General features: G+C 43.2%; 1 protein-coding gene across 1 annotated transcript in view; it reads left to right on the plus strand.

Moving 5' to 3' along the window:
* The first annotated feature begins 585 nt into the window (after window positions 1-585).
* MGAT5 (alpha-1,6-mannosylglycoprotein 6-beta-N-acetylglucosaminyltransferase) overlaps window positions 586-19401 on the plus strand; it is a 653341-nt gene continuing 634525 nt past the window's right edge. Inside the window, exon 1 of the mRNA XM_053712510.1 lies at window positions 586-753. Within this exon, the coding sequence (XP_053568485.1) occupies window positions 586-753 (168 nt within the window). The remainder of the gene's footprint in view (window positions 754-19401) is intronic.

A 19401-nucleotide genomic window follows, 5' to 3' on the forward strand; every position in this document is an offset into this window, starting at 1 on the left:
GGGGGGAGGGTGGTTAATCATGTTTGTGATTCAACCTGCTTATGTGTAGTAGTTATTTATTATTTAGGCTCTTGGTTAAGAAACAAAATGGCCTTTAGAGGTGACGCAGCATTTAAGGTTGAGCACGCTTTTTGGACCACACGGTGCACCTGGTGACCGGGCGTGGTCACGTTTGGCTCCCCATTTCTGCATTCCTGACAGTGTGGCAACGGAAAATTTCTGGTCCGCTGGTGTCTGGGTCCTAGGAGGTGGTCAGTGTACCTGCAATTGTGGGTGTCAGGTGCTGTTACAGTTTTCTTATTTGGTCCATTTTTTTTAAATATATTTGTTTATTCAGTATCACAGTTATGGAGGATTCTGATATTGTGGAGCCCGGGTGATACATGCCCTTCAGTTATGTTCAAAATGCTGTCTTAGAGTGCTCAATTCCTCGGGATTGGGGAATCAAGGGGCCGTTGAGCCATCCGTCTCTGGGGGATCTGTTCCTTGAGTGGCAAGTTCCCTACCACCAATGCTTACTACACATGCAGGTATCCCAGATTTTGCTTAGCCTTCTCTGAAAGGTGACTTGCTCCCCCCTCGGTCATGGCACGTTTTTGCATGTCCATTGTTATAGTGCTGGTGCATCTGCAACTACCAGAAGTGTGCTTGCGATATATTTTACGCGTTCTGTTGACCGCGGCTCTCAGGCATGGGATGACCTGCTCAGCTCTCCGGAGTCAACCTTCGGGATCGTCTTCTGCTCTGGCGAAGGTATGCTGTGCCTTTCGTTAGACTGGTACGCCTTCTTTTCCTTTTGAGACACATTCTGGAATTGTTGGCTGATCCCATCCTTAACGGATGTGGGAATTCTCAGTCTTCTTCTTAGAATGGCTTGCAACATTAGCTATATGAGGATGAAGTAATCTTTCTATAGCCTTATTTGAGTATCCTTTCCAGTCCTGAGCTGGGAGAACAGGATCCCAGTCCTGCGGGTGTGTCTGTTCTTCTTGGGCGATAACCTATGGGTTGCCTTGTATATATTTTTATCCGGTTAGGATGATTTTTTATTTGAGCTCATATTCATGTATTTCCTTCGGGAATTTTTCTGGAATCGATGCTCGTGATTTTTTATTGCTCAGTTTACTTCTATGGAAGTTTGTTTGTTGTGAGGACATGTTAGTCCTATGTTTATTCTCCATCTCTGGGGATGTTTATCTGCGGCCTTGACGGTATCGACCCTGAATTTCAGGCTGGTCCTGATTGGGATCGGACCCTTCTGTTTTGTGGCCTATTTCAGACATGTGGCGCCTGTTCTGTTGGGGCGCCGAGTGTTTCACATTATTTGTTACTTGTTTTTCTTTTACAAGTTCAGTTCGAGGCATGGAGGATTGGTTCAGTCCTTGTTAGCCTTTTTTGCTGGTCGACTGGGACTCGGTAGGGTTCCGCTAAAACACTCGTTTGTTTCCTTCTCGCGTGCGTTGGAAGTCTGGAGGACTTGGAGTCTCCTTGCCACTGGTTTTAGGCGGTTTTGCCTTCAGGGACTCCTTGGAATTTTCTTTTCCTGGACTTGTTCCTTTTTGAGGTTCTCTTCCTTTGGGTCCTTAGTGGTTTGGCTGCCTTATGGGTGATACAAGGTAGCCTTATGGTTTGAGGTAGGGCTATCTGAAGAGTGTAATCTTTCTTAAGGAGGGCCGTGTGGCTTTCCTGCTTTCGGATTGTCTCCCTATCAGGGACGTCAGGCTGGGTTGTCTCCTTCCCCAAGCTTCGCTTAAAGGTTTTCTCTGCATTCCTTTTCCTTCTGTGTGTGGTCCTCTGAGGAAAAATGTAGACTAGTCTTTGTGCTACTCGCTCTTAGGGTGACTTTGTCCTCAAATTCTCCCTTGGTTTTAGGAGTCTTGGTGTGCCTCTGTAGTGTCCTAGCTCTCTTTTGGAGTGTTTGACTCCTGTAAGGGGGGTTCTCTTCCTTTTGGGTCGAGTTTGAGTGAGTTTTGCCCCTGTTCTGGGTTGATCTGGTTATTCCCCTGTGAGGTCTGATTTTTCAGACAGGGAATTTGTATTCCCTGGGGTGTTTGTTTGTTTTAAACAATTATGGGGCTCGGGCCTTTAGTTTTGTTTGGGATCTTTCTGGATGTCCGTAAGCTTCTGATCCTGTGGCTGGTTCGGGACGATCCTGTTTTTCCTGGAACATAGGCTATTGCCTGAGGACTGGCTAGTTGAGCCAGTTAGCAGCTTGGCCATGTTTTCCGTGCGGTTGTTGATACCTTCCTATGGCTTGCCTTTTCTTTGAATGACGTATACTCCCCATCGGGGGGAGTTTTTTTTCCTGTGTTCATCAGGTCGTCTGGATGTTTTTCATTCAGCTTTTTGTTTTCATCAATCTCCGGCTCATGTATTGTGAGCATATGCGCTGTTCTTATATGTGCCCTTCCCTTCGGGGGGTGTTTGTCCTTCTGGAAGGTTGTTGGAACAGTTTGTTTTTATTCTGTAAGGATGAGCAGTTTGCTGTTCTGGGTTTGTTCTGTCCAAACTCTACTTATGGAAATCTCCATGTTGAGACTGTCAATTATGCTGGGTCTTCATAGTGATCTACTGCATTTTTGCTATGTTAATCTCCTGTGGGGTCCTCTTTGGGATTACCTATTTGAAGGAGCTCTTTGGGTAGGCACCCAAGTTCTGTTGGGGATGGCCGAGTTCACCCCATTCCTCCTTCCCTGATGGTATGTGATTGGGGTCCTTTCTGTTCCCCTATTTTTCAAACCTGCCTGTCGCTTGGGCTGGTCTGGTGTGGAGCAGGATCTGAGACCTGTTGTTCATCCTTGGATCATTTGATCTGTGAACCTCTGAGGTCCTGTGTTTCTCCATTTTCAATATATGTGATAAGGTGATGGCGTGTAGCGTTGGCTCAGGTGTTCACTTATCTGGGGTTGTTGAACGCGTCCGATCTCTGAATATTTCAGTATTCTGAGCTATCGGTAACTTGAGGGACCTGTCTTTGGTTGTCCTTTACGGTACGGTTGCACTGCTTTTAAGAAAAATTGTTTTTCTCGGTTTTAGATTCCCGGTCCTATACTTTGGTCTCTGTACTCTCCGGGATCTGGGCGTTGCCTGCCTTTCTCAAGACCGGTTTGGGTCTCGGGGTTCCTTATTTTATTTGGAACTTAATGTACCCTATTTAGAGTTCTTTTGGGAAACCTGTTTTTTTTTCTTCCACGTCTTCTCCTTTTTTGGGGAGTTTTCGGTAGTTGATCCCTTTCTCTTGTAGGGGTGGGTTGTTGGGGACCGACTGCTAGGCGGCGGGGTCTCCTGGAGGCGTGTTGGCTAAGTTGAGTCTATTTCTGCAGTCTCTAGCAAGGCTTAAAGACTATCTGCGGGTCAGTGTCCTTTGGGCTTTTTTCTCTTTGAAATTTTTCGGCGTCGGACGAAGCAGGTTTTTTTTGGGTTGTGTTGCTGGCCTGGTGCCCTCAGAATGGGCCGCCTTTTGTACCCTCCCGTTTTTGCATTCAGTGTCCTCTATAGCTTGGGTATTTTTTTCCCAAAAGTAATGAATGCAGCTGTGGACTCTTTCCATTTATGATGAAAAACCTAAATCATGCTTACCTGATAATTTTTTTTTTTTCTTCAGATGGAAAGAGTCCACAGCTCCTGCCCGTGTTTTTCAATGTGGCGTATGTTTTTATTCTTCTGGCACCTTTTCACACTGATATTTCTTTTAACTGTTCCTTGTTCCTCGGCAGAATGACTGGGGGATGAGGGAAGTGGGAGAGGTATTTAAGCCTTTGGCTAGGGTGTCTGCCTCCTCCTGGTGGCCAGGTTCTGAATTTCCCAAAAGTAATGAAGGCAGCTGTTGACTCTTTCCATCTGAAGAAAAGAAAATGATCAGAAAAACATAATTTATGTAAGAACTTACCTGATAAATTAATTTCTCTTGCAAGATGTATCGAGTCCACGGATTCATCCAATACTTGTGGGATATTCTCCTTCCCAACAGGAAGTGGCAAAGAGAGCACCCACAGCAGAGCTGTCTATATAGCTTCTCCCCTAACTCCACCCCCCATTCATTCTCTTTGCCGGCTCTAAGCAAGAGGAAGGGTAAAGTGATTGTGATGACTTCCTGGGCTTTAGATATTGTTTCCCCGGGATATCTTCTGGACTTCAAAGATTCCCCCCCAAGGGGGAGATTTCACCTTTCTCAATTGTCTGCAAACCAGAAAAAAAGAGAGGTGTTCTTACGCTGTGTAGAAGACCTACATACCATGGGAGTGATTCACCCAGTTCCAAAAGCGGAACAAGGGCAAGGGTTTTACTCCAACCTGTTTGTGGTTCCCAAAAAAGAAGGAACTTTCAGACCAATCTTGGATCTCAAGATCTTAAACAGATTCCTCAGAGTCCCATCTTTCAAGATGGAAACTATTTGGACTCTTCTGCCACTGATCCAGGCGCGTCAATATATGACCACCGTGGACTTAAAGGATGCGTATCTGCACACCCCTATTCAGAGATCACCAATTTCTCAGGTTCGCCTTTCTGGACAGGCATTACCAGTTTGTGGCCCTTCCCTTCGGGTTGGCCACGGCTCCCAGAATTTTCACAAAGGTGCTAGGGTCCCTTCTAAGACCGCGGGGCATAGCAGAGGTGCCTTATCTAGACGACATCTTAATTCAAGTGTCTACTTTCCAACTAGCCAAGTCTCACACGGACATCGTGTTGGTTTTTCTGAGATCTCATGGGTGGAAGGTGAACATAAAAAAGTTCTCTCTCCCCCTTCACAAGAGTTTCCTTCCTAGTGATAGACTCGGTAGAAATGAAAATATTTCTGACGGAGGTCAGGAAATCAAAACTTGTAACCACCTGCCGAGCTCTTCATTCCATTCCTCGGCGGTCAGTGGCTCAGTGTATGGAGGTAATCGGACTAATAGTAGCGGCAATGGACATGGTTCCGTTTGCCTGCCTACACCTCAGACCACTGCAACTATGCATGCTCGAACAGTGGAATGGGGATTATGCAGATTTATCTCCTCAGATAGATCTGGATCAGGTGACCAGAGATTCTCTTCTCTGGTGGTTGTCACAGGTTCACCTGTCTCTGGGAATGTGTTTCCGCAGACCAGAGTGGGTCATAGTTACGACAGATGCCAGCCTACTGGGCTGGGGTGCAGTCTGGAACTCCCTGAAAGCACAGGGTTTATGGTCTCAGGAGGAGACTCTGCTCCCGATAAACATTCTAGAACAGAGAGCGATATTCAATGCGCTTCAGGCGTGGCCTCAACTGGCTGCGGCCAAATTCATCAGATTTCAGTCAGACAACATCACGACTGTAGCTTATATCAATCATCAAGGGGGAACACTGAGTTCTCTATCGATGATAGAGGTTTCCAAAATAATCCGATGGGCAGAGACTCTCTTGCCACCTTTCAGCAATCCATATCCCAGGGGTAGAGAACTGGGAGGCGGATTTCCTAAGTCGTCAGACTTTTCATCCGGGGGAGTGGGAGCTCCTTCCGGAGGTATTTGCCCAACTGATTCAGCTATGGGGCACACCAGAATTGGATCTGATGGTGTCTCGTCAGAACACCAAGCTTCCTTGTTACGGGTCCAGGTCAAGTGATCCCCAGGCAGTACTGATAGATGCTCTAGCAGTGCCCTGGTCCTTCAACCTGGCCTATGTGTTTCCACCATTCCCTCTCCTTCCTCGTCTGATTGCCAGAATCAAGCAGGAGAGAGCTTCAGTGATTTTGCTAGCACCTGCGTGGCCGCGCAGGATTTGGTATTCAGATCTGGTGGACATGTCATCCGTTCCACCAATGACTCTACCGCTGACTCAGGACCTTCTGATTCGGGGTCCATTCAAGCACCCAAATCTAATTTCTGCGTCTGACTGCTTTGAGATTGAACGCTTGATTTTAGCAAAGCGTGGTTTCTCTGATTCAGTCATTGATACCTTAATTCAGGCTCGAAAGCCTGTCACCAGGAAGATCTATCATAAGATATGGCGTAAATATCTTTACTGCTGTGATTCCAAGGTTTACTCATGGAGTAAGATCAGGATTCCTAGACTATTATCCTTTCTCCAAGAAGGATTGGAGAAGGGATTATCAGCTAGTTCCTTAAAGGGACAAATATCTGCTTTGTCTATCCTTTTACACAAGCGCCTGGCGGATGTTAGACATTCAGGCGTTTTGTCAGGCTTTAGTTAGAATCAAGCCTGTGTTTAAACCTGTTGCACCGCCATGGAGTTTAAATTTATTTCTTAAAGTTCTTCAAGGGGTTCCGTTTGAACCTATGCATACCATAGACATTGGCTACTAAAAACAGAACTTTCCAAGATAGAAGCTTATCTCTTCGGCTCGAAGAGTTTCTGAATTATCTGCTTTACAGTGTGACTCACCTTATCTTGTTTTCCATGCTGATAAGGTGGTTTTGCGTACCAAACCTGGATTCCTTCCTAAGGTTGTTTCTAATGGGAATATCAATCAGGAAATTGTTGTTCCTTCTCTGTGTCCTAATCCTTCTTCCAAGAAGGAACGTCTGTTGCACAACCTAGATGTGGTTCGTGCTTAAAGTTCTACTTACAAGCAACTAAAGATTTCCGTCAAACATCTTCATTGTTTGTTGTCTATTCTGGAAAGCGGAGAGGTCAAAAAGCTACGGCAACCTCTTTCTTTTTGGCTGAAAAGCATCATCCGTTTGGCTTATGAGACTGCTTGCCAGCAGCCTCCTGAAAGGATTACAGCTCACTCTACTAGAGTGGTGGCTTCCACATGGGCTTTTAAAAGTGAGGCTTCTGTTGAACAGATTTGTAAGGAGGTGACTTCGCTTCATGCTTTTTCCAAATTTTCCAAATTTGATACTTTTGCTTCTTCGGAGGCTATTTTAGAGAGAAAGTTGCTACAAGCAGTGGTGCCTTCCGTTTAGGTACCTGTCTTGTCCCTCCCGTCATCCGTGTCCTAAAGCTTTGGTATTGGTATCCCACAAATATTGGATGAATCTGTGGACTCTATACATCTTGCAAGAGAAAACAAAATTTATGCTTACCTGATAAATTTCTTTCTCTTGCGATGTATCGAGTCCACGGCCTGCCCTGTCTATTTAAGACAGGTAGTATATTTTATTAAAAAACTTCAGTCACCTCTGCACCCTATAGTTTCTCCTTTTTCTTCCTAGCCTTCGGTTGAATGACTGCGGGGTGGAGTTAGGGGAGGAGCTATATAGACAGCTCTGCTGTGGGTGCTCTTTGCCACTTCCTGTTGGGAAGGAGAATATCCCACAAGTATTGGATGAATCCGTGGACTCGATACATCGCAAGAGAGAGAAATTTATCAGGTAAGCATAAATTTTGTTTTCTTTCATATTGGCAAGAGTCCATGAGCTAGTGACGTATGGGATATGCAATCCTACCAGGAGGGGCAAAGTTTCCCAAACCTCAAAATGCCTATAAATACACCCCTCACCACACCCACAATTCAGTTTAACGAATAGCCAAGAAGTGGGGTGATAAAGAAAGGAGTAAAAAGCATCAACAAAGGAATTTAGAAATAATTGTGCTTTATACAAAAAAAAATAACCACCACAAAAAGGGTGGGCCTCATGGACTCTTGCCAATATGAAAGAAATGAATTTATCAGGTAAGTTCTTACATAAATTATGTTTTCTTTCATGTAATTGGCAAGAGTCCATGAGCTAGTGACGTATAGGATAGCAATACCCAAGATGTGGAACTCCACGCAAGAGTCACTAGAGAGGGAGGGATAAAAATAGAAACAGCCATTTCTCGCAGAAAAAATAATCCACAACCCAAAATATAAATTAATTTTCATTTAAATGAAAAAAACTGAAATTATAAGCAGAAGAATCAAACAGAAACAGCTGCCTGAAGAACTTTTCTACCAAAAACTGCTTCCGAAGAAGCGAATACATCAAAACGGTAGACTTTAGTAAATGTATGCAAAGAAGACCAGGTTGCTTCTTTGCAAATCTGATCAACTGAAGCTTCATTCTTAAAAGCCCACGAAGTGGAGACTGATCTAGTAGAATGAGCTGCAATTCTCTGAGACGGGGCTTGACCCGACCACAAATAAGCTGAATGAAACCAAAGCTTTAACCACGAAGCCAAGGAAACGGTAGAAGCCCTCTGACCTTTCCTAGAACCAAAAAAGATAACAAATAGACTAGAAATCTTCCTGAAATCTTTAGTAGCTTCAACATAATATTTCAAAGCTCCAAAAAATGGAATGATTTCTCCAAAGAATTCTTAAGATTAGGACACAAGGAAGGGACAACAATTTCTCTATTAAAGTTGTGAGAAATCACAACCTTAGGAAAGAATTTAAATGAAGTCCGCAAAACCGCCTTATCCTGATGAAAAATCAGAAAAGGAGATTTACAATAGCCGCTCTTCCAGCACAGTCATGTTAATGTTGTTTGGACGCCTGTTAGCGCTATTGTCCTTTTAAGGCCCTGGCTCTTTGGAGTGTTGGGCTCCTGCAAGGGGTGGCCTCTTCCCTTTGTGTTGGGACTTGCAAGGGCTTCTTGCTCTTGTTACCTGGGTTATTCTGGATTTTTTTTCCCTGGGAGTTTTTTTTATTTTTTTTTTATATATCAGACGAGGGATTTATGTTCCTGGAAGATTGTTTAATCTAAACATTTGTTGTGCCCTGGCTTCTCGTCCTGATCTTCCGATTGTACTCTGTGTTTTCTCTTTGTGGATCATGCTGTGGGATTTTACCGGACCTTATGATCCTAGAACTGGCTGGGGGGGGGGGGGGGGGGGGGGTTTCCAGTTTCCAGTTTCCGGGGTACTTGGGCTTAGCCCTTGTTCTGGCTGTTCTGTTTTACAACTTGGCCAAATTTTCTGAGAGCTGGGGCTCCTTGGGGCTTGTCTTGTGCCGGATGATATGGTTCCCTTAGGACAGCCAACTGACTTGACCTGATGGGGGGGCTTTCCTGCCTAGCAAACGGAAGGCTTGCGGTTGCTCAGCTGTCACTTTTGCGCGTATGTGTGCTAGGAAGATGGTGTTTTAAGGGGTTCTTCCGTGTTAGTCAGTGCCGTGGCCTTGTGTCCTATCTGTTCTTCCTACAACTTCCAGTCATATGGGCTGGTGTTTCTCAAACCCTCTCCTCTTCAGGGGGCTCTTTGTCCTCACGGCAGTGTGGTTCCCTTTTAGGGGCCTCTCCTGTGTTTGGGAGGTTGGAACAGATGTTTATCTGGTTCGGGGATTTGTCTGCTCTTTGAGTTGTTCCTGTCCATCTGGGCAGTTGCTGGCTCTGCATTGAGACTTAGTCGGGTGGCCTTGCTAGATCTCCTTAGGTCTAACTCCTGCTCAATTTGTCTTTAGGTTTAAGTGGCTGTGTCCATTCTTCTGCCCTTTTGGGGGCCGGTCTTGGGGTTCCTTTCGGTTCTCTTGCTTTCAGATCTGCCGTTGCTTGGTCTGATCCGGCTAGGTGTAGGATCTGAGATCTGTTGTTCATCCTCAGGTCTTGGGGGTGACAGTGGACCTTCTTTTCTTCTGTTAAGTGTGATCAGTCCACGGGTCATCATTACTTCTGGGATATTACTCCTCCCCAACAGGAAGTGCAAGAGGATTCACCCAGCAGAGCTGCATATAGCTCCTCCCCTCTACGTCACCCCCAGTCATTCTCTTGCACCCAACGACTAGATAGGATGTGTGAGAGGACTATGGTGATTTTATTTAGTTTTATTTCTTCAACCAAAAGTTTATTTTTTAATAGCACCGGAGTGTGTTATTCCTTCTCTGGTGGAGTTTGAAGAAGAATCTACCAGAGTTTTTACTATGATTTTAGCCGGAGTTGTTAAGATCATATTGCTGTTTCTCGGCCATCTGAGGAGAGGTAAACTTCAGATCAGGGGACAGCGGGCAGTTTAATCTGCAAAGAGGTATGTAGCAGTTTTTATTTTCTGACAATGGAATTGATGAGAAAATCCTGCCATACCGACATAATATCATGTATGTATATTTAACATTTGAGTATTCTGGGGAATGGTACTTCACTGGAATTACACTGTGTATATAAGACTTTAGCCTAATTGCAAAGCAACAGGTTTTTTAATAACTCTTAATTTATGTTAAACGTTTTTGCTGGAATGTAAAATCGTTTTCATTTTCTGAGGTACTGGGTGAATAAAATGTTTGGGCACTATTTTTCCACTTGGCAGTTGCTTGATCTAATTATGACAGTTTACTGATCTCTCTCACTGTTGTGTGTGAGGGGGAGGGACCTTTTTTTTGGCGCTTTTGCTACGCATCAAAAATTTCAGTCAGAAGCTCATTGTTTTTTCCTGCATGTTCCGGTTTATCTCTACAGAACTCAGGGGTCTTCAAAGCTTGTTTGAGGGAAGTAATCTAACAGAGCTGTGAGATTATAGTTGACTGTGATAAAAAACGTTTATTCTTTAACTTTTTTATGCCATCAGGGTTAGTTTTTCTTTGCTAATGGGAACAAACCTTTGCTAAATTGTGTTTTGTTTTTCAAAGTTTATTGATTTCAACTGTTATATATCTTTCAGTGCTTCTTAAAGCACAGTACGTTTTTTCATTGTGTTTTACTTGAATAATATTTCCAAGTTGCAAGTTTATTTGCTAGTGTGTTAAACATGTCTGATTCAGAGGATGAGACCTGTACTATTTGTGCCAACGCCAAAGTGGAGCCCAATAGAAATTTATGTACTAACTGTATTGATGCTACTTTAAATAAAAGTCAATCTGTACAAATTGAACAAATTTCACCAAACAACGAGGGGAGAGTTATGCCGACTAACTCGCCTCACGTGACAGTACCTGCATCTCCCGCTCGGGAGGTGCGCGATATGGTGGCGCCCAGTACATCTGGGCGGCCATTACAAATAACATTACAAGATATGGCTACTGTTATGACTGAGGTTTTGGCTAAATTACCAGAACTAAGAGGCAAGCGTGATCACTCTGGGGTGAGAACAGAGTGCGCTGATAATGCTAGGGCCATGTCAGATACTGCATCACAACTTGCAGAACATGAGGACGGAGAGCTTCATTCTGCGGCTGACGGTTCTGATCCAAACAGATTGGATTCAGATATTTCAAATTTTAAATTTAAGCTGGAAAACCTCCGTGTATTACTAGGGGAGGTGTTAGCGGCCCTGAATGATTGTAACACAGTTGCAATACCAGAGAAAATGTGTAGGTTGGATAAATATTTTGCTGTACCAACAAGTACTGACGTTTTTCCTATACCTAAGAGACTAACTGAAATTATTACTAAGGAGTGGGATAGACCCGCTGTGCCGTTCTCACCGCCTCCGATATTTAGAAAGATGTTTCCATTAGACACCGCCACACGGGACTTATGGCAAACGGTCCCTAAGGTGGAGGGAGCAGTTTCTACTTTAGCTAAGCGTACCACTATCCCGGTAGAGGATAGCTGTGCCTTTTCAGATCCAATGGATAAAAAGTTAGAGGGTTACCTTAAGAAAATGTTTGTTCAACAAGGTTTTATATTGCAACCCCTTGCATGCATTGCGCCGGTCACGGCTGCAGCGGCATTCTGGATTGAGTCTCTAGAAGAGAACCTTAGTTCAGCTACGCTGGACGACATTTCGGACAGGCTTAGAATACTTAAGCTAGCTAATTCATTCATTTCGGAAGCCGTAGTACATTTAATTAAACTTACGGCTAAGAATTCCGGATTCGCCATTCAGGCGCGTAGAGCACTGTGGCTAAAATCCTGGTCAGCTGATGTAACTTCTAAGTCCAAATTACTTAATATACCTTTCAAGGGACAGACCTTATTTGGGCCCGGTTTGAAAGAAATTATCGCTGACATTACAGGAGGTAAGGGCCACGCCCTGACTCAAGACAAAGCCAAACCTAAGGCTAGACAGTCTAATTTTCGTTCCTTTCGGAATTTCAAAGCAGGAGCAGCATCAACTTCCACTGCTCCAAAACAAGAAGGATCTGGTACTCGCTACAGACAAGGCTGGAGACCTAACCAGTCCTGGAACAAGGGCAAGCAGGCCAGGAAACCTGCTGCTGCCCCTAAAACAGCATGAATTGAGGGCCCCCGATCCGGGATCGGATCTAGTGGGGGGCAGACTTTCTCTCTTCGCCCAGGCTTGGGCAAGAGATGTCCAGGATCCCTGGGCGCTAGAGATAATATCTCAGGGATACCTTCTGGACTTCAAATACTCTCCTCCAAGAGAGAGATTTCATCTGTCAAGGTTGTCAACAAACCAAACAAAGAAAGAAGCGTTTCTACGCTGCATACAAGAACTATTGTTAATGGGAGTAATCCATCCAGTTCCACGGTCGGAACAGGGACAGGGGTTTTACTCAAATCTGTTTGTGGTTCCCAAAAAAGAGGGAACTTTCAGACCAATCCTGGATTTAAAGATCCTAAACAAATTCCTAAGAGTTCCATCATTCAAAATGGAGACTATTCGGACAATTTTACCCATGATCCAAGAAGGTCAGTACATGACCACAGTGGATTTAAAGGATGCTTACCTTCACATACCGATTCACAAAGATCATTACCGGTATCTAAGGTTTGCCTTTCTAGACAGGCATTACCAGTTTGTAGCTCTTCCATTCGGATTGGCTACAGCTCCAAGAATCTTCACAAAGGTTCTAGGTGCTCTTCTGGCGGTACTAAGACCGCGGGGAATTTCGGTAGCTCCGTACCTAGACGACATTCTGATACAAGCTTCAAGCTTTCAAACTGCCAAGTCTCATACAGAGTTAGTACTGGCTTTTCTAAGGTCACATGGATGGAAGGTGAACGAAAAGAAAAGTTCACTCGTTCCACTCACAAGAGTTCCCTTCCTGGGGACTCTTATAGATTCTGTAGAAATGAAGATTTACCTGACAGAGGACAGGTTAACAAGACTTCAAAGTGCTTGCCGCACCCTTCATTCCATTCAACACCCGTCAGTGGCTCAATGCATGGAGGTAATCGGCTTAATGGTAGCGGCAATGGACATAGTGCCATTTGCTCGCTTACACCTCAGACCACTGCAACTATGCATGCTAAGTCAGTGGAATGGGGATTACTCAGACTTGTCCCCTTCTCTGAATCTGGATCAAGAGACCAGAAATTCTCTTCTATGGTGGCTTTCTCGGCCACATCTGTCCAGGGGGATGCCATTCAGCAGACCAGACTGGACAATTGTAACAACAGACGCCAGCCTTCTAGGTTGGGGTGCCGTCTGGAATTCTCTGAAGGCTCAGGGACAATGGAGTCAGGAGGAGAGTCTCCTGCCAATAAACATTCTGGAATTGAGAGCAGTTCTCTATGCCCTCCTGGCTTGGCCCCAGTTGACAACTCGGGGGTTCATCAGGTTTCAGTCGGACAACATCACGACTGTAGCTTACATCAACCATCAGGGAGGGACAAGGAGCTCCCTAGCAATGATGGAAGTATCAAAGATAATTCGCTGGGCAGAGTCTCACTCTTGCCACCTGTCAGCAATCCACATCCCGGGAGTGGAGAACTGGGAGGCGGATTTCTTAAGTCGTCAGACTTTTCATCCGGGGGAGTGGGAACTTCATCCGGAGGTCTTTGCCCAAATACTTCGACGTTGGGGCAAACCAGAGATAGATCTCATGGCGTCTCGACAGAACGCCAAGCTTCCTCGTTACGGGTCCAGATCCAGGGATCCAGGAGCAGTCCTAATAGATGCCCTGACAGCACCTTGGGACTTCAGGATGGCTTATGTGTTTCCACCCTTCCCGATGCTTCCTCGATTGATTGCCAGAATCAAACAGGAGAGAGCATCAGTGATTCTAATAGCACCTGCATGGCCACGCAGGACTTGGTATGCAGACCTGGTGGACATGTCATCCTGTCCACCTTGGTCTCTACCTCTGAAACAGGATCTCCTGATACAGGGTCCTTTCAAACATCAAAATCTAACTTCTCTGAAGCTGACTGCTTGGAAATTGAACGTTTGATTTTATCAAGACGTGGGTTTTCTGAGTCAGTTATTGACACCTTAATACAGGCTAGGAAGCCTGTTACCATAAAGATTTACCATAAGATATGGCGTAAATACCTATATTGGTGTGAATCCAAAGGTTACTCTTGGAGTAAGGTTAGGATTCCTAGGATATTGTCCTTTCTACAAGAAGGTTTAGAAAAGGGTTTATCCGCTAGTTCATTAAAGGGACAGATCTCAGCTCTGTCTATTCTGTTACACAAACGTCTGTCAGAAGTGCCAGACGTTCAGGCTTTTTGTCAGGCTTTGGCGAGGATTAAGCCTGTGTTTAAAACTGTTGCTCCGCCATGGAGTTTAAACCTTGTTCTTAACGTTTTACAGGGCGTTCCGTTTGAACCCCTCCATTCCATTGATATAAAGTTGTTATCTTGGAAAGTTCTATTTTTAATGGCTATTTCCTCGGCTCGAAGAGTCTCTGAGTTATCAGCCTTACATTGTGATTCTCCTTATTTGATTTTTCATTCAGATAAGGTAGTTCTGCGTACTAAACCTGGGTTCTTACCTAAAGTAGTCACTAACAGGAATATCAATCAAGAGATTGTTGTTCCTTCTTTGTGCCCAAATCCTTCTTCGAAGAAGGAACGTCTACTACACAATCTGGACGTAGTTCGTGCCCTAAAATTTTACTTACAGGCAACTAAGGAATTTCGACAAACATCTTCTCTGTTTGTCGTGTACTCTGGTCAGAGGAGAGGTCAAAAGGCTTCTGCTACCTCTCTTTCCTTTTGGCTTCGTAGTATAATACGTTTAGCTTATGAGACTGCTGGACAGCAGCCTCCTGAAAGGATTACAGCTCATTCTACTAGAGCTGTGGCTTCCACTTGGGCCTTCAAGAATGAGGCCTCTGTTGAACAGATTTGCAAGGCTGCAACTTGGTCTTCGCTTCATACTTTTTCCAAATTTTACAAATTTGACACTTTTGCTTCCTCGGAGGCTATTTTTGGGAGAAAGGTTCTTCAGGCAGTGGTTCCTTCTGTATAAAGAGCCTGCCTATCCCTCCCGTCATCCGTGTACTTTTGCTTTGGTATTGGTATCCCAGAAGTAATGATGACCCGTGGACTGATCACACTTAACAGAAGAAAACATAATTTATGCTTACCTGATAAATTCCTTTCTTCTGTAGTGTGATCAGTCCACGGCCCGCCCTGTTTTTAAGGCAGGCAGTTATTTTTTAAATTATACTCCAGTCACCACTACACCCTTGGTTTCTCCTTTCTCGTTGGTCCTTGGTCGAATGACTGGGGGTGACGTAGAGGGGAGGAGCTATATGCAGCTCTGCTGGGTGAATCCTCTTGCACTTCCTGTTGGGGAGGAGTAATATCCCAGAAGTAATGATGACCCGTGGACTGATCACACTACAGAAGAAAGGAATTTATCAGGTAAGCATAAATTATGTTTTTTAGAGGTTCTGTGCCTCAGTCTCAGAGTTCTGACAGTTTGAGGACTTTGTCTTCAGCTGTATTTTCGGTGCTGTTGCACGATATTTGGGAGATGTTTCTTCTCATTGATGATGCCTGGTTGCTCCCTTGTGGGTTGGGCATCGTCTCCCCTTGTTCTAGGGATCCATTTGCGTCTGTGTGATTTGGCCTTCCTTTGAAGGGGGTGTTTCCTTTATGGATTTTGCTGTACCTTTTGGGTATCCTTTTCGCTTACCCTTGTTCTCTCCCTTTGGGGGATTTTGGTACTGTACTAGTATGGGTTGTGTGGGGACTGACTGCAGGGCAACGGTTCTCCTGGAGGAGTTTTGGCTCAGCGAGTCTGCTTGCGGTCTCTTGTTAGGTTTTCAGACTATCTACGAGTCGGTGTCCTTGGGGTCTTTTACTTCTAGTTTTTTTGCCCGGCTCAGACGAAGCGGGGTTTGGTCGGGTTGTGGTTTTTCAGGCCTGGTGCCCTCAGAATGGGCAGTTTATTGTACCCTCCCTTTTTTGTATTCAGTGTCCTCTAGCTTGGGTATTTTTTCAAAAGTAATGAATGCAGCTGTGGACTCTTTCCTTTTATGAAGAAAAACTTAAATTATGCTTACCTGATAATTTTCTTTTCTTCATATGTCCACAGCTCCCCACCCATATTTTTTCTGTGGGGCATCTCTTATTTTTTATTCTTCTGGCACCTTTTCACTCTGGTATTTCTACTGTTCCTTGTTCCTCGGCAGAATGACTGGGGGATGAGGGAAGTGGGAGGAGTATTTAAGCCTTTGGCTGGGGTGGCTTTTTCCGCCTCCTGGTGGCCAGGTTCTTATTTCCCGCCTCCTGGTGGCCAGGTTCTTATTTCCGAAAAGTAATGAATGAAGTTTTTTTTTTTTTAATATTCTATGCAGTGGTCTGATGATTATCAGGTAATATTTACAAAATAAATGAACAACAAAGGGACAGGGGCATGCCTTTGTTTCCATTGGATGTAGGTCACCTTGTACAAAGGTTCACGGAAGAGTAGTGTTTTTAGGGAAAAGCTGGAAATAATAAAAGCTTGGAACAGATAATTCCACAAAAAGGTGCAGTTTTAGAATAGTACTGTAGCTGTGAACGTGAGGATGTAAAATTGAGAGAAGACATTGGTATAAGGTGCAGTGTTATTGAGAGATTTTAAAGGGACAGTTCACCCAAAATTTTTCTCCCCTTTAAATTGTTCCCAATGATCCATTTTACCTGCTGGAGTGTATTAAATTGTTTACAAGTGACTCCTTTACCCCTATTTCTGCATATGAAATAGCTGATTTAGCCTGTGGTATCACAACCTATACTAAAAGTTTTGATATAAAACTGTTGGAAATATTAATTGCGCTATGTTCTGATCTATGCTCGTGGGTACAAAAATAAAGCATCTGCAAATTTTGGTAATGTGAATAAAGAAAGGTAATTCTCTCACTGTGTTTCACTATCTTGGTGGATGTATAAATGATTACGATACCGTGTGTGATATAGTGTCACTATAAATGATGTTACTCACAAAGTTCGTTGTCTGAGTCTTGGTTAGAAAATCTAGTAGCTCAATACAAAAAACAAACAAAAATAAACTTAGTACATATAATGCATATAACATTGGGATACCTTTATATATACGATAATATACACATAATGATATAAATATAATAGTATAAAAACTTTGTAAGATTCGAGTCCCCAAAGGTTTAAATAACCCACTATAGTTGTGTGTGTTTGTCCGATTTTAATGCCTTGGGATAACACCACAGTACCTTAAGTTTTAAGTTCCAAAGACGATAAACATGATATCACTGGGTATATGTGATTTTGGTAGAGCTCCCGATCTGTGTTCTCATATCCTTATGTGGGCTGTGCCTTGGCTCTGTATTCTTAGATTCTGATGACCATATCTTTAATTCTTGATGTGGAGTCGATGTGCCTGTTCTGTGCTGCCTCTGTCCAGCCTGGTATTTCCTGTCCTTGGCTTGATGTGTAGTTACATATGCAGAAAGAAAAGAGGCGCACAAGGCAAGACTCAAGTGATGATTTTATTACAAAAAATTGCATGCGCAAACAATATTGCACTTGCTAGATATATAAAAACAACAAGCATTCATGGGAAGCGTATAGTAGTTAGAATTTCTTTATCTCTTACAGCAAGGCTGAGATGGATTGCCTTCTTTTGCCGCACCAATGTCTGACAAGTTTTCTGGATACCTTTTGTAAGCAAACTTGGTGGCTTGGCGAGGATAAGGGCACTTCAACTCTGTATTTTAGTTCCTGATCTCAACGTGTTTCCCCTGGCCAGTGGCCGAGCTTTTTCAAGAGGAGAAATTGACGGATGTTTTCAAAATTGCACCCTTTGTATTTAAAGGGAAGTACACCAATCACAAGATGGAGGTGTGTCGGGTATCTGCCACTTGTATTAGTTCACATTTATCTCAATCAATTATACCATACTAAAAAAATTAATACATATATAAAACCAGAACGTTTAGTTAAAAAAAATTTTTGTGTCTACTAAAAAACTTTGATATATATATATTTCGATTTACACTTCATATTAAAAATATACCTTATTAGATATTTCCACAATGCAAAAAAATAAATTAATAAAAACATAAAAACAGTTCATATCGTTATTCAATTGTAATGCCCTATTATGGTTGATCGCTTAGGTGATTATAAGTACATAATATATTGTATATTATTCTCTGAGTTGATGCTTTATTGCGTTATGCTACTAGTCACAATATATGCAAAGCATAACGTCTTTGTTCTATGTATATGCTCAAGACCTACAGGGCTCTCCTAATGGATATGTGTTTATAGTGTGCCGTGTGTTATATTCTATTACGGGCCTGATTCCTAATACCAGATACTAATTAAACGTACCGCTTACTGTGGGTAATGTAGATGGATTACTGAGTACTGTTACTAAATGATTTTTAATAGACTACAGTTACGGTACTGGTATTTCGTAAAGGATGTTTTGCCTCTTAATATATTATATAATTGTAGACCGCTAGATGGATATGCTTAATTTGTCAAAGCCTATAAGTGAACAGATAACACTGGTTGCAGTTACGGCACTTAACTTTAAATGTACAACCGCTTACATGGGGACTGTATTATGTATATTTTGAAAACATCAGTCAATTTCTCCTCTTTAAAAAGCCTGGCCTCTTATCGCGGGAAACGCGTCTAGGTCAAGAACTAAAATACAGAGTTGAAGTGCACTTGTCCTCGCCAAGCCACAAAGTATGCGTACAAGGTATCCGGAAAACTTGTCAGAGACTTTGGTGCAGCATAAGAAGGCAATCCATCTCAGCCTTGCTGTAAGCGACAAGGAAATTCTCACTACTATACGCTTCCCCTGAATGCTTGTTGTTTTTATATATCTAGTAAGTGCAATATTGTTTGCGTGTGCAATTTTTTGTAATAAAACCATCACTTGAGTTTGCCTTGTGCTCCTTTTCTCTTTTCTTTCTGCATAAAAGTTTTGATACTTGAGTATATGCTATTGACATGACAGACTATGTAAACACAGGCAGCAGAAGAAATTACTATCTCAGTGGGGTGCAGGATAGTTTTAAGTAATTTCCATTGTTCTTTCTAAGTATTGAGCTTTGGTTTACAAACTGATATAAGATAAGGAAGCTAGTGTGTGTAAATAAGTGATAACATGATGAGATCGGAAAGTACCTGAAGCTCAACCCATAGCTCAACCCATTGTAACAGGCTGTGGTTTAAAAGCACAACACCAGCTACTTCATATACACAAATCTAAAAATGCAATTCCTCATACATTTTATACACTGCAGCTGGTATAACAAGTCATTGAAAATACATTAATTGGAAAATAATTTTACAGTATACTGTCCCTTTAAGAAATGTATTCTTGAGACTTGGAGGGTAAGGCAAAGTGGGAGGAGGGTTTAGCTGAGAGGTGTAGCAGACACGGAGCTACGTGTAAGGAAGGTATGACTTGGGGTAAAAGGTAGCTTGGAAGCT

This window comes from Bombina bombina, chromosome 1, assembly GCF_027579735.1.
Source record: "Bombina bombina isolate aBomBom1 chromosome 1, aBomBom1.pri, whole genome shotgun sequence".
Taxonomy (NCBI): Eukaryota; Metazoa; Chordata; class Amphibia; order Anura; family Bombinatoridae; genus Bombina; species Bombina bombina.